Genomic DNA, 14,726 nt, shown 5'->3' with positions numbered 1-14,726 from the left:
ATAACAGAATTTGCTTCAAGTACTTTTTCAGCGGGAAATAAATTCAAAGCGTTTAAACAATTAAAGCGAGAAATCAAATGAATATTGGCATGAGGTGACAGTATATGACATAAGCTTAACTGTGGGCTCGGTCTGAAATAATCCTACAACAATTACTGCGTTATAAACAGGGAAAGAAAATGTAAAATTCGTCAATAGTTTTCGAGCAAGGACTGTCTTTAACGCCTGCGTGTTTGTTTTTGTTTTGTTTTTTGTTTGCTTTTGGTTTTCTTTTCCTTTGTTTATTTTTCTTTTTGCTGACGTTGTTCTTTAGCAGTAGCACCGTTAGCTGACGACAGACGTCTTTGCATTACAAGAATGGTATCTCACGTTGGTTTTCTAGAACAGATTTTTTGGCAAATTCACGGAACTGGGCGACAACTGAGGAAACAATTAACGACAAAAAAATCGAAATCAGCAGGAAAGCGGATTTTTTTTTTTTTCGCAACGTGAATGGGTTCTTAAATAATAGATAGAGCGCAGTTCTAACAGTTTCGATAATTATTTTTCCTCTTTCATTTGTGTGATGTCTGTAACGGCCATTCCAGGAACAAGATGCAATTCGCTGTGATGAAATCACAGATGTCAAGACAGCCAGTTATTTACACAGAACACAAGAGCTTTTAAATTATGTTTTTACAGAGGATCGCGCCGATTTCGTAAAATCTCAAAAGTAATTTTCCAATAATTAGGAGGCAACTTTAACCAAAGAAAGGTGGAAAACTCTGAAGCCAACAATAATTGCTATTTTAAAGGTAAGTCCTCTACAATTTATTTCTCTCGGCGAACTTATAAGTATCTTCTTATGATCTGTTGCCAGAAATATTCACAGTCTCTGCCTCACCATTTAGGGACGTTGCAGTCGATTGAACGGGGAGAATTTCTGACAGTATTTTTTTTCCTTGCGATGAAAAAGGCGTCATTTTTAGTGAAGTACTTCCTGCTTGAGTAATTTAGTAAAAGTGGAAAAGGAAGCGGCAAGAAGGTTTCTTGCATTAATTAAGGTTTGCTTGAGTATGATGGACTGGATGGCAGGAAATTATCTGAAAAACTCTTTTGTCTCTTGTCATAAGTAACACTTAAAGACGGATGCGTTTAAGTCGGTCAAGAGCCCCTCGTGAAAATCATCTTTGACTTAAGTGTGGTTCCCTCCCTAAAGGTCTTTTTATTGTTGCTATTTTGTGGAGCTGTACTTATAAGATTTTGTCATCCTTTTGTGAATCACAAACGCAAAAAAATTGTTCAACTCACACCTTAACTTGAAACTGTCTTACATCTAGATCAGGCATGTTATAACTTCCCACGAAAATTTGAGCTTAAAACTGAATTTAATGTATTATTTAGTAGTCAAGCGTATTTGTTTGGATTAAGATAATAAATAGAAGATAATCCCAATGATAGTGACTGATCTTAAACAAAACATTTATTTCTTCATTATAAATTAAAAAAAAAAAAACAGTTCCTGCTTGGTCACAACTCGCAATCAACGTACAGTGAGCAAATTGACAACTTCGCGAATTTGAACCGTTATGGCATTTTTTTATTAAGTGTGACATTAGTCATTTCGACTAGTGGGACAGAGAATCAATATCCTCGTTATATCCTTCCCTGTTATTTCGGCTACAGACCTGAAGATTAATCAGTAACCCTGATTTTCTTTATTATTATTATTATTATTTCTTTTTTCAACATCGTTATTTCAATTTAAGGAAAACTATTGTAGACGCCATTGGTGAAGGACATGGCCTCTACACGACTTGTTCGCACCGCTACCGTGCTTATACTGTGCCAGAGTTTAAGCGTAGTGGTTTCTCAGAAGTGTGAAGGCGAATATTCAATCGCTGGCATGATGCTTGAGCGACACATCTTTAAGATAACGAAGACGCCATTCCCCTTTAACTGTCTTCAAGCCTGTCATGTTGACGTCAGATGCCAAAGCTTGAATTACGTCATTTCCCAAGAGATTTGTGAATTGAGCAACCGTGCCAAGGAAGCCAGACCTGAAGATTTTGTTCCTAGTTCCGACAGATACTATTACAGGAAAACCAAGAAAAGAGGTATAGTCCGGAAGACGTTTGGGGTGATCGCTGCTGACGTCATTGTTGACATCTTGTCTCATTAGACTTAGGGTAGAGAAGACATTGTGCTAGATGCAAATTGACTGAAAAAATTAAAAAGCTTGCGAAACTCAATAATCGATGCAATTTTTAGCTCTTTAGGTGAAATGTTTAAGAAGATATCGGCTTTCAAAATAATTTAAAAGAAATTTAATACGTAGGACTCAAATTCCATTGCTGATGTTTACGTAGCACTTACACTAATAGGGACTTTAAGATATGGTACGGCTAGGCTGTAGGACGGCGGCAGTTATTGAAGATCACTTCCGGTGACGTCATGACACGCGTACCAGCACGGCTTTCCCGCTGTAGCCTTGCTTTCTACAACGGGAAAGTGCTTGGTTTCACGTACTCCTCACTACGTAAGCATAAGCCTGCTGTTTACTTCTCATTTTAAGCTTTTTTTAACTGTTTGAACAGCCTAGTTTGAAGATAAAGTTCTCATTCATAAAAATCAGTTCTAAGATCATTATTTCTTTGTCATTTGTACAGAAAATTTGAACGATTTTAACACCTACCGCGAGATGATCAATTCAGTCATATTAGTATCGGGCCGAACAGCCGTTTATAAGAAAGCTTCGTATGTTCTAATCTGAGCTATAATTGTTTATTACTGTTCAAAATGTATTTTATTATATTCGAAAGTTTTGTATTTTCGGGCTTATCCCGTAATCGTTGTACGAACAACCTGTCCGTGTTGAAATCGAGGTTTTTCAGTATATCAGAGTTTATATTTTGTTTTGTGATTGGAATTACAGGCGGTTCTATCAAGTTCGAAAAGGCAAATCTGAGTTCTTGAAGATGTAAGACGGATAGAGGAGAAGGAAATCATTGTCATTAATCACGCCTATTTCGTATGAAAGTAGAGTGATCTCTGGTTTCCTTGAAAGTAGTCATTTTTGTAAAGACACGTAGAGACTGCACATACCGTTGCCGTACAGCAAAATCTTAATCATTTGAGTTTCGCGGGTAAAACACCGTTGTCAGCCTAGTCCCTCACGGCCAAAGTAGCCGTAGTCGTACCTCGCCGTGGCGTATCTTAAAGTCCCTAATGATGCGAATACAGAGATTCTCATATAGGTGTTTTATGCAAATATGATATGGACATTTGAGGACAAACGAAAATCGCTTTTGCAGAAACAACTATCAAGTGACACGCTAATTATCAATTTTAAATTATAACAAGAGATTATGATGATATTCTCTTGGTTATGATAAACGCAAGCGCTTTGTTTTTCATGACAGCTTCCCTTGGTTCCATTCCTGAGCTTCCCGCTAAATCATGCAAGGAAATCAAGATGAGTGAAGGAGGACAAGCGGTCAGTGGCAAATATTGGTTTGATTCTGTTATACCTGGAAGAGCTGTTCTTGCTCACTGCGACGTTGAAACAGAAGGTGAATCTAATAATTTGATTCAGTTTATACAAAATTATGGAAGCGAATGTTGTTGTTATTGATTTTATTTTATTGCTTTTGTTTCAATTTTGTGGTTTTTTGTTTTTGGTTGTTGCTGGGTTTTTTATCCTGTTTGATTAGCTTCGATTTTGTGTGTTCTTGTTTTGTTTTGTGTTTTGTGTTTAAATATTTAAATAAAGTCTTTTTTTGTTGTTTTTTCATTCTTTCTTGCTTAAATCTGTTTAACTACAGACGAACCTGTCTACAACGAACCAGGGGGAGAAAGTTGCGAAGAGCGAGGTCGGGGTGATATAAACACTCCAGACAGTGTTTGACCACATTTTCAAACAGCTAGAAGTTCGTCAAAAATACTCCGCTCATCGTATTTTCAACTCTCTTCTCGGTGTCTTAAAATGTGGTCAAACACGGTTTTTCGTGTTTGGTATATTACTTAAAGCCTCAAAATTGTTCATTGTTCGAGAAAGCCGCATAATTAACAGTCAGTTTCCTTTCACAAGTGTTCTCGGGCATTGAAGTATCCAGTAATATTTCTAAATGTTCCTCGAGACATCGGAGATACAAGAAAACGCCGCCATTTTGTAGACGACCTTCAGCCGCTGCACTGTAGTTAATGGCTGATAGTATACTAGTAGCGGAGCCAATCAAATTGCAGCGTTGCAAGATTATACTATCAGCAGAATTACCAATAGATAATAAGTATTAAAATAATATTAGTAGAATTCTGAATTTCAAAGAAATTCCGAGCTCATAATTTAATTGTCTTAAAATTATTACCTTGCGTTTTTTACCATGTAAGCCTGCAGACCACTAGGAGTATCCGATGTCAGTAAAATAACTGACAGCAAAATAACCTCGAGCATAGTCTTTCTCCAATACTACCCATATAAGGGAAGGCTTCATGGAGAATATGGATGGTGCCCGTCGACTACGAACAACAGAAACGACTTCATCCAAGTCGATTTGGGAACAGTGCGCGTAATCTGCGCAGTGGCAACACAAGGCAAGAAAAACGGAGCATATGTGACGAGCTACAAGGTTTACTTTTCTATCGATGGCGTTATCTGGAATGCATATGAGGTCAATAATGTGGATAAGGTAAATACAATTTCTTATTAGACCTGCAGTGCGAAGTGTCGCTTAACATTTCACTTTTGACGAACCATCAAAATAAAAAACTTTAAATAAAGCTGGCAAACCGAACAATGACTGCTGACAAACTTAACACGAGTCTTTTAACCAATACCATCATGGCTAAACTGACAAATCACTTTCAACGGACCAGACTTATAACATCAGATCGACTGAAAAACACTAATCACCCAACTCTGAAGATGACATTTCAGAACTACCCTCTCGGACGATCACACAAGACGAACTACTGAATAAGTGATACTCCTGGATTCAAATCATCTACTTACTATTTTACTGGCAATTATGCTGCAAAAATGCCAAGAAAGAACTTAAAACGTTAATTTTCTATAAGCTCCACAAGTCAACAGCTCAGGTGCTCTTGTGTTCGCAACGTTACCTAAATTCCTCAACAGCGGCACGTCAATCACCAGCCACAGATTCTTTGTAGACATTAACAAATAACAAGTGTCCTGTACACGTCATCATTACCGTGAACTCCGTTCGGCTTTCGAACTATGTCACCCACGATCGCCCATTACTGCCGGGATGAAACGTTATCATTGCCTGTTACCTACGTGCGTACTCATTTTTGTCAATTAAAAAAAAATTATATAATTAATAGTGCACCTTCCGCTCCGATAGCGGGTATATACAGCGTTCTCACTTGACGCCACGGCAACCACATTGGTGTCCCAAAACAATGAATTAATGGCGGTCGTGTTGGTGTACCAAACCAATCCTGTGGGAATGATTGAACCCTTTTCTTATGTAGACATTTCCTTTTGTTCAAATAAATTTGCATGTGTGCTGCCACGTGAGTGAAAACGCTCTTTAGAGAATAGCCCAAAGAAAATACGCGCGCTGATTGGTTTAAAATTTTGTCTCTATGGTCTTCCACTTAAAACTTTTAAAATATCTTGTGTTTGCTATATCAAAATTCTCTTTGCACCCTTGGAGAGATCATCTCAAACTGATATTGATATATATGTTGTGGAAAAGGTAAACGAGTTATCAGGCCCCAATTTGAAAAAGTGGTGTTTTTATAAAAACGATATTTTAAGAAGTAAAGGTCCCATAGAAGCACCTATTATCAGTGACCTGATTTCTTATCAAGAATCTTTTGGGGTTCACAATCCAGAAATATATAAGTTTCACCCTCTTTTTCCAATGTTTTATCACTTTTTTTTATTTCTTTTACCTCTCAGTAATCTTCTCCTTGTCTTATTCTTTTCTTCGAATTTGTAGTTTGCTTTTGCCACTTAAATCGTATTAGCTTCTTGACATGCCATTAAGCAGAATTCACCAGCCGGAGTGATTTCAAGTGTTTCAGACACTTTAATAGCTGCTTGGGACCCAATGTTAAAGTGGGATAGAACATCATAAGGCCCCAGCTGTAAAACTTCTGAGCCAACAAACATAACTTTAGGTACACGCTCCCAGACCATACCATTTAGTGATTCATACTGGTTTGGGTCTTGCATTCCAACCATTTCCTCAGCAAATTGTCTTCACTCAACCTTTGGTAAATAGGCTTGAGTTCTCTAATGGCATCTAGAGACAGACCATTTCTATGCTCTGATTACGTGTTTGTTTTGTTCTTCGTTTTGCTATCGAGTTTTAGTATAAACATACTGGCGTTCTATCACGAATGCCGTTCTCTGATTGGCTACGCAACTCACTATTAACTCTGTTGTAGATAGTGAGTAGCGTAGCAGCGTGCGCTGGGAACCACTTCTTTGCGTTTACGAAGGGTCTTTGGAGAGGATTTAGATTAAAGTTCTGAACGACTAGTAGATTTATACTAAAATTATTAGATTATTCTCTCTCGATTTCTATGCGTGATAGTTGACGAGAGCGCAACTATCACGCGACAGAAATCGAGAGCGAATAATCTAATTGTTAAATAGAAACACTAGTGAATGTTTGGGAGAACTCGAAAAAGCTGTGGAAACACTCGCCTGTCGGCTCGTGTTCCCGCACTATTTATCGTTCCCCCCAAACTTCCACTCGTGTTTCTATAAATCAATAGGGACACGGTACATTTTTTTTTTTTTCGTTTTTTATTTCTTAAATACAGTAGCTATATTCTAGAGGTCAATGAATACATGGCGTATTGATTAAATTCCACTTTTCACCGGGACGCTAAACAACAGCTGTAGTGTCCCATGGATGCAGGAACTCGAATAAATAATTAATTGCCGTTCATTTTCTCTAGAATACTTTTCTCTACCTAAAACACTGTCCCATTTGTAATTCGGAAATTTTTTACTATTTCATTGTAATTTTAAGGCAAGAACCATTAACAGTTTCAACACGGAGAAAGAAACAACATTACAAGAGATTGCCTTCATTCATAACAAGAAAAAGTTCAGGTAACGTTTGCCGATTCAATATTTTACTGGTGTAATACTGAAAAAAATTGAAAGTAGTCGCCATATGACAAGGGGAAACTGGAAATCAGTATTCATGTCACTTTTGGATAAATTTGTCCTTGGAAGCAGAAAGTAAAAGGAGAAAACTATCATTTGTCATAGTGAGTAGTCTCTAACAGAGATCATGATGAAAATATGCTTCGAAATGCTGACCTGCTCAATACGCTTTAATTGTCCTACAATACGCAACAAACCTTTTGGCAGTTTGCGGTAATTTTATCTCCGTCGGTCACAAACGAAACCTTTTTTCATTAATCGGATGTTTGTTGTCACATTTTAGGTAGGCCTTTAGAACCGAGTTGAAGTGTCTTTACATTTGGAAGCGAACAGGTACTTATATCTTATATGTAAAAAATGTGCGAAAATCTACCAGGCAAGTTATAATTTGTTACTCAAAATTAAAGTTTGAAATATTTTTATCAATGGGTAGAAATTCTTCTGGGTTTAGAGCTAAAAAAGGTCATTATGTATGCTACTTCATGTATTTTTAAGTACAAGAACTGCTAATATCTTTTTAGTTTTGCCGTTGCTTTGCTTTTTTCTTCCAAGAATTAATTATGAGTTTTATGATTTCACCAAAGAACCAAAGGTTATGTAATGCACATTGCGTGCGACTTGAAGGAGTTTGTGGTTTAATTTGCCTTGCCCCCTACAACGTCTTAATAAGGTACTCAGCAGTCAGCCTGTATATACTGCAAATTCAGTAGGAACGAGCAGAAAACGCATAAGATACGTGACACTGCCGATAAATTAGATATAAGGCTCAAAAGGCTCTTAAAATTGTCAGATATTCGCTGGTAATCTAAACGTTTCGGGCGTAGCTCTTCTTCAGTAGGTGGAATATATTGCAGCCAATCAAATATAATTTACACCGTTATTTCTCGAAGGACGTGAAATTTCTGATTTTTCAAGTAGAAAAAACAGTAGTAAATCCCTATTGATATGTAGTTCAGATGTATCGCTTCAAGAATGTTATTTTTCGAGTCCTTTGTTTGTTTACGGAATGACGTGTGAATGCCTTGTTCGATTTCTTTACATGAGTTTAAGACTTTCATCTTTATACCCTAATTAGAATAAAATTGCGTGGACTGTTTTCTTCTGTGGGATTTTTTTTAAAAGAGTTAATATGTTCCAAAGCGTATCTCGCAGTGTATTCTTTCTACACACCTCGCCCCCTATTGAAAAATGCCCTTTCTTTGAAGAAGGAAAAAAAAAGATTTTCATTTCTTAATTAAACCGCTAAAAAAAATTATATTGTGTCTATACGAATCGAGCATCATTTGTATCGAGCACTCCTTTGATTGTGTGAAACCACTTCTATTTTTCTTTGTTTATTGTGAATGTATTCATACAAAAACAGAAAGTAAATGTAACTCGAGTTTCACGCATTAACCGATCATCAGATTTGTCCTTTGTGCGAAAACATGTCAGTAATGAACTTTAAATTTTGAAATTAATAACGGTTGGAACTGCGCTTCTTTCGATTGGATGCTGCTGACATCTCTTCGCGTTAAAAAACGAGAGTTACATCTACTTTCTGTCTACATATTTGTATTTTGCGATGCAGATTTTGTATAGAACACTGTTAAGATACGTCAAACAATGTACTCATTGTTTATCCATTTATTTTTCATATATTTCAATTTAGGGACCTCTGAGGAATGATGTCCACTCGTCGTTTCTGCTTTGCAGTCCAGCTTGTTCTGTGCCAGGTGTTCCATGAAATATCCGCACAGCAATGCGATGGCGAATATTCCATCCACGGCATGATGCTTAAGCAACACGTTTATAAGACGATGAAGACATCAATCTCATTTGACTGTCTTCAGGCTTGTAATGATGACGTCAAATGCCAAAGCTTCAATTACGTCATTTTCAAAAACGAGTGTGAGTTGAATAACCGCACCAAGGAAGCCAGACCGAAGGATTATGTCCCTGACTCAGACAGATTCTACTATGGACGAGTTAGAAAAAGAGGTAAGATGCCATTAGTTTCTGACATTGTAAAAAAAAACAAAAAGGAATCGAAGTGAAGCCCAAACTGACCTCTTACGAGTTACAATTGCTTTCTTTTGGAAGGCTATTCTATCATTTATTTGGAGTAGAATTGTGGTTACAAGTTAGCAAGAGGTGAGATGTTACCAGGGTCTTTGACAGGATAACAAAAAAACAAACAAACAAACAAACAAATAACTGACAAAAGCAGAGGGAAGTGAAGCCGGTTTGACTCTGGCAAGGTTGCAATTGCTTTCGAAGGCTGTTCCTTAATTAGTTTGCTGCAGAATGGTTGAATTGGGTCTCCTATACCTTCATATACGTAGCCTGCAGAACAGGCGGATTAGCGGGGCAGTGAGCGAGACGCGATACTCGAGCGCGGATTTTTTTTGCCCCGCGCTCCGCACTCGTGTGTCGCGTTTCGCCCTAGTGTTTCTCTCTCTGCTCCGCTAGTCCGCCTGTTCTGCAGGCTACATATACAGTGTATACGGTGTCTTGTTTTCAGGAAACATCGTATTGTCTGCAGCCATTTAAAAATTAAGTTTATTTCATTTTTATACATCTGTTTTACATAATTTATCTCCTAGTTCCTCTTGCCTCAATTCCTGGCCTTCCCGCTGAATCATGCAAAGAAATCAAGGCGAGTGAAGGAGGACAAGCGATCAGCGGCAATTATTGGTTTGATTCTATTATACCTGGGAAAGTGATTCTTGCCCACTGTGACATGGAAGCAGAAGGTGAAACTATACTAATCTGATTCAGTTTAATGTGTTTTAAAATAATTTTTTTCGTTGCAATATGAAATTATGGAAGAGAGTGCTGTTGTTGTTCTTCTTGCTGTTTCAATTTTTGTTGTTCTTGTCTTGTTGTTGTAAGTGGCAAGTCTGCATGGTTTGATTCTCGATTCTACCTGAGAAAGTAATTCTTGCTCACTGCGGCATCATAAACAATGCAAAGAAGATAAATTCACTATAACTGAATGAATAATGTTTCAGTGTACTTTTTTTCTTCATTAGTTTTCATTCATCGCAAATCGAATTATTTACCTCAAACTTTGGCCCTGGGCCTTCGGCATTGTCAAATAATTGTCCCGCTCGCCGTTGATAAATCCCGATATTTTGCTCAATCTCGTCCAATAATTCCTAATAGTTTGATGGGTAGCTTTTGGAATGATACGTCCGTATTTTAGTCATCACAGATATCGACGAATGTGTCACCGACGCTCACGACTGTCTCAAAGATTTAGCTGACTGCTCAAACACGTTGGGAACTTACACTTGTGCCTGTAAATATGGCTACTATGGAGACGGAAAGACAAGTTGCCTCCCTCTGCCAGCAGGTGGGTTAAACGTTTGATACGTTTGCCCCTAATCTTAAAATCTTGATTGTAATAGCTATTAAATGACAGATGGGAGGTGGTTGTTTGCTAGTTGTTAAAGCATTTAAAAAAAAAACCTAGTAGTTTCATTATTTGAGTCCTACATCCATAACACAGTGTGTGCACCTTTTTCTTGAAATATATCAAACACGAGGGACAGTGTTTGAACACATTTCCAAACACCAAATGAGGAGAGTTGAAAATAGGACGCGTAGCGGAATACATTTGACGACCTTCGAGGTGTTTGGAAATGTGGTCAAAACACTATCTTGAAACTGTCTTCTCAATCGAAACAAAAACTAAGGAGAAAATGGAGAATTAAAATCGTGAAAAATCTCTGCTAAATAAGATCAGATATCCAAACACCGTCACGGTTATGGTTTCCATTTTTAAAACTGGTCGAATTATTACTGAGTTCGAGAATAACATAGCTTTATTAAGAGTTACATGGTGAGAACCTGAAAAGTATCCCAGAACCCTTGCTGGGCCCAGAAAACAAAAAAGTTCAGTCTGAACACAGTTAAATAAGACCTTCCTTGTTATTTGCACAACTTGTAACGATTAACCCTCAAATGACCTACATCTGCCATTTCTAGAATGCCTAAGCTACTCAGAACTGACCAACGCAGAGCGAAGGGTCACGTCTGCCACAGATGCCAAGCTGTGTGATGCTCATTCACTAGCTCCTGGCTGGTTTCGTTTCCAAGGAGATGCGGGTACCAGAATGCCAACTAATTGCCCATCAAAGAACAGCTGTGGTACTGATATGCCAGGCTGGTTGAATGGCGCTCATCCCACGATGGCTGAGGGTCAAGTCACCAGACAGGTGTGCTTTCACTGGTATATTAACTGTTGCCAATCGACCATTAACATTCAAGTCAGGAATTGTCATTCTTATTATGTGTACTACTTAAGTCAGACACCGACCTGTCATTTAGTCTATTGTGGCACCGACTAAAAACCTTTTTATAACCTCGTTCTCGAGGTCCTTCTTCTTGGTAGCAAGAAGGGAGACCTGTGAAGGAGGTTAATCTTTCTGTTCCCTAGCTAAAATAGGTCGCTGAAAAAGAAGGAAAAACTGATGTTACCACACGACGTTTAGCTGCAATTCAAATTTTTCAATTTTTTTTTTCTTTTCCTGTCTTACATATAATTACAAGAATTGCTTGCACCCGCAACTAGTTCCAAAACTAATCGAGGCGAGGGCTAGAGTTTATCTTAAAAAGGAGAGAAAGCTAAAAAAAAAAAAATAATAAATAAATAAATAAATAAACATAGTAATAATGAGTTAATCAGATAAACTTCTCATGTAAACAACAAAACGCCGCAAGGCACAATAGCTTAGGATGTTGATCAAGTTCTGTAAAACGAAATTTCCGAAAGTAACCTTCCTTGATACGTTTTATGCATGGTCACCACTTTCCATTAGATAAAACCTGCACCATATGTGTGAAAGTACGTAAGAAAGTACTCAACATGTATAAAGAAGAAATCTTGTGGATAAGAAGTTATACCACATAAAATCGAATGAAAGCAATATAATGCAGCATTTTCATAAAGGCGAAATGCGAAACTTTGACTTAACTGTAGTATATAAACTATATAAACTATTTATCTTAAAGAGCAGCAATCACCCCTCTATTTACGTCAGAAATTTTGTACTTATACAAGGGACATTATAGTTTGTTTTTTTTTTTTTTATAGTTTTTTTTATTTATTTATTTTTTTATCAGTAGCCTTCTTTCCATATTTTTTTGGTATTACCTGAAGTAACTTATACCTAATATTAATATAAATCTACTAGCGTTCTATTACGCTTGTCGTTCTCTGATTGGCTAAGCTACTAACCATCTATTCTGTGATAGATAGCGAGTAGCGTAGCAGTGTGCCCTTGTTAACGAAATGACGGCCACTTCTTAATTAGATAAACTTCTCATGTAAACAACAAAACGCCGCAAGGCACAATAGCTTAGGGTGTTGATCAAGTATCGTAAAACAAAATTTCCGAAAGTAACCTTCCTTGATACGTTTTATGGTCATCTCTTTCCATTAGATAAAACCTGCACGCCCTTGTCAACTATCAAGCGATGGAAATCTCGAGCTCATAATCTAATTGTTTAATAATATTAGTTCTCGGACTGTCACTGGAGAAATGATCTGTGGAGGTCAGCAATTTTACCGTCACACTATCCATCGGAAAAGTCGTACTGGAATCTCGGGTCAGAGCAAGTTAAACTTGAAGGGCAAAAAATATTGACAAAGCCAAACCTCCTCTTTGTTATTTTCTCTGCTACCTAAAAGTGAAACAATCAGCATTACTTGTGCTAATCAGTTAAAAATAGTTATTTGCATGATCATAGATCGTTACAGAATTGTTAAGGAGAACCAAAAGATTGAGCTTATTCTTAATTAATTCTTTTGGATCAAGCTAGTTGCACGCACAAAACTAATTCTCAGTGTAAGTGTTATGCCTCGAGGTCCTTATCTTTTCCGGGAAACTTTCCTTTTCACGACTATGTTTCTTTCTTTTCTTTTTTTTTTTTTTTTTTCTTGACGCGATTATATTTCGTTTGTTATCGCTGGGTTATTCTTGAATATGGTGGCTTGCTTAGAAATATAACAAACAGCACTGTTAAGCTACCATCTTTCTTTTTTTAGCTGCCATTTATGTTTATTTAGCTATCATCTACTTCTGTTTATGCATGTGCAAAATAAATAAAAGCATAAAATAAATAAGAGCATTCTCTTCAGCTGTCTCTTTTGTCATAAACAAGGGCGAAGGTTGGATATTTACTCAGGGAGTACCACGCATGCGTCTAAGAGAGATGCCTAATGACTCTATTACGTGGAATGCCGGTGGCAGCACGCGTCGAAGTTTCGGTCAAGTTTCTTTTTCCCTCCGAAGTCACAAATTGACACTTCTTTAAAGATGCCTCGATACAGTTTTCTCTGGACCATACCAAGCATTTTATGACGTCACGTCAAAACGCTCTACCTAGCGGGCATACAGCAGTTATATCCTAAAGGTTAATGAATACTTATAGGATTGACATGTTGATTAATTTCCACTTCTCCCTCGCACGCTAACGAACAGCTGTGGTGTTCCAGGGATTCAGGAACTCAAATGAATAATTTATTTCCATTCATTCCTTTTAGGATCCTTTTTACACATGAAAAAGTGTCCTATTTACATTCGGGAATTTTTTACTATATTATTTCAAGTTGTAGGCAAGCACCATTAATAGTTTCAACGCGGAGACAGAAGCAACATTACAAGAGATTGCCGCCATTCTTAACAAGAAAAAATTCAGGTAACGTTTGCCGATTCAATATTTTCTTAGGCCTGGTGTAAGAAAGAGCGATTACTCGCCATATGACGAGGCGAAATTGGAAATATTTAATTATGTCACTTATGAGTAAATTTATTCTTGGAAGCAGATAAAAAAAGAAGAAAAGTATCATGTCATAGTCGTGTAGTCTCTTACAGAGATCATGATGAAAATAATGTTTCAAAACACTGATCTACACAATACAATTTGAGTGTCACACAGTAAGCAGTAACCTTTTCCCTGTTTTTACAGTTGTTTTCTTTTTTCCAAGAATTAAGTTTTATGATTTACACCAAAGAACCGAAGGTTAGGTAATGCACATTGCGTGTATCTTAAGGGAGCTTAACATAACATAACATTAACATTCTCGAGGCGATGCCTCTGAACCGCATATAACTAGAGATTTACCACTGCCTTCTGGAGCAATGATTTATCAATCTAATTCTTGAAAAAATGAAATAAAATTTCGCGTTTACATCCTTCCAGAAACAACGTTGGAAATGAAAAAAATGATGCCAAATTTAGCTCTCCCATTGCGAGATCCTGAAAAACTGTTAGCGCACTGTTGAAGCCAAATTGATTGCCTACCATATATCCAGCTTGACCACTGAGTTTCTTGTTAAGAACCTGTAGGGAGCGAGGCAAATTAAACCCTAAAAAGTAGGAGCCTTGTTCGATTTGTTTACATGAGTTTATGTCTTTGATCTTTATAGCCCTATAAAAATTCAATAAATTTGTTTCGGCTTTTTCCCTCTGTGGGATTTCTTTATCATAAGGGTTGATATGTTCCAAAGCGTCTCTCGCTGTTTCTTCTTTAAACACACCTCGTCGCTATTGAAAACAACCCTCCCTTCGAAACAGGAAAAAGAGATTTTTGTTTCTTAAACCA

At 37.3% G+C, this 14,726-nt stretch overlaps 1 protein-coding gene across 3 annotated transcripts; it reads left to right on the top strand.

Moving 5' to 3' along the window:
- The first annotated feature begins 1,758 nt into the window (after positions 1-1,758).
- LOC149104308 (uromodulin-like) lies at positions 1,759-12,179 on the top strand. Of its 3 annotated transcripts, none has more exons than XM_089272051.1 (4): positions 1,759-2,096; positions 9,718-9,867; positions 10,329-10,469; positions 11,105-12,179. In XM_089272051.1, the coding sequence occupies exons 1-4, from the start codon at positions 1,781-1,783 to the stop codon at positions 11,464-11,466; spliced, it is 969 nt and encodes a 322-aa protein (XP_089128177.1). In that variant the 5' UTR covers positions 1,759-1,780; the 3' UTR covers positions 11,467-12,179. The 3 variants fall into 3 exon arrangements, with proteins under 3 accessions (XP_089128177.1, XP_089128176.1, XP_089128178.1); XM_089272050.1 differs by lacking the exon at positions 1,759-2,096 and adding an exon at positions 8,746-9,112 and having other exon boundaries at positions 10,320-10,469; positions 11,105-12,074; XM_089272052.1 differs by lacking the exons at positions 1,759-2,096; positions 9,718-9,867 and adding an exon at positions 8,746-9,112 and having other exon boundaries at positions 11,105-12,069.
- Positions 12,180-14,726: the final 2,547 nt, after the last annotated feature.

The sequence above is a fragment of the Orbicella faveolata genome, unplaced genomic scaffold (genome assembly GCF_042242905.1).
Source record: "Orbicella faveolata isolate gen_17 unplaced genomic scaffold, um_ofav_v1 contig_34, whole genome shotgun sequence".
NCBI lineage: Eukaryota > Metazoa > Cnidaria > Anthozoa > Scleractinia > Merulinidae > Orbicella > Orbicella faveolata.
Note: the sequence above shows the minus strand (reverse complement) of the source record. Positions and strands in the feature narration are given on the sequence as shown.

What these genes read in the sequence shown, in the direction of transcription:
- LOC149104308 (XM_089272050.1), top strand. Translation starts at nt 8,797, where the DNA reads ATGATGTCCACTCGTCGTTTCTGCTTTGCAGTCCAGCTTGTTCTGTGC. An exon ending in TGGACGAGTTAGAAAAAGAG is followed by an intron (nt 9,113 to 9,717) that starts GTAAGATGCCAT and finishes TTTATCTCCTAG; the next exon opens with TTCCTCTTGCCTCAATTCCT. An exon ending in CTGTGACATGGAAGCAGAAG is followed by an intron (nt 9,868 to 10,319) that starts GTGAAACTATAC and finishes TCCGTATTTTAG; the next exon opens with TCATCACAGATATCGACGAA.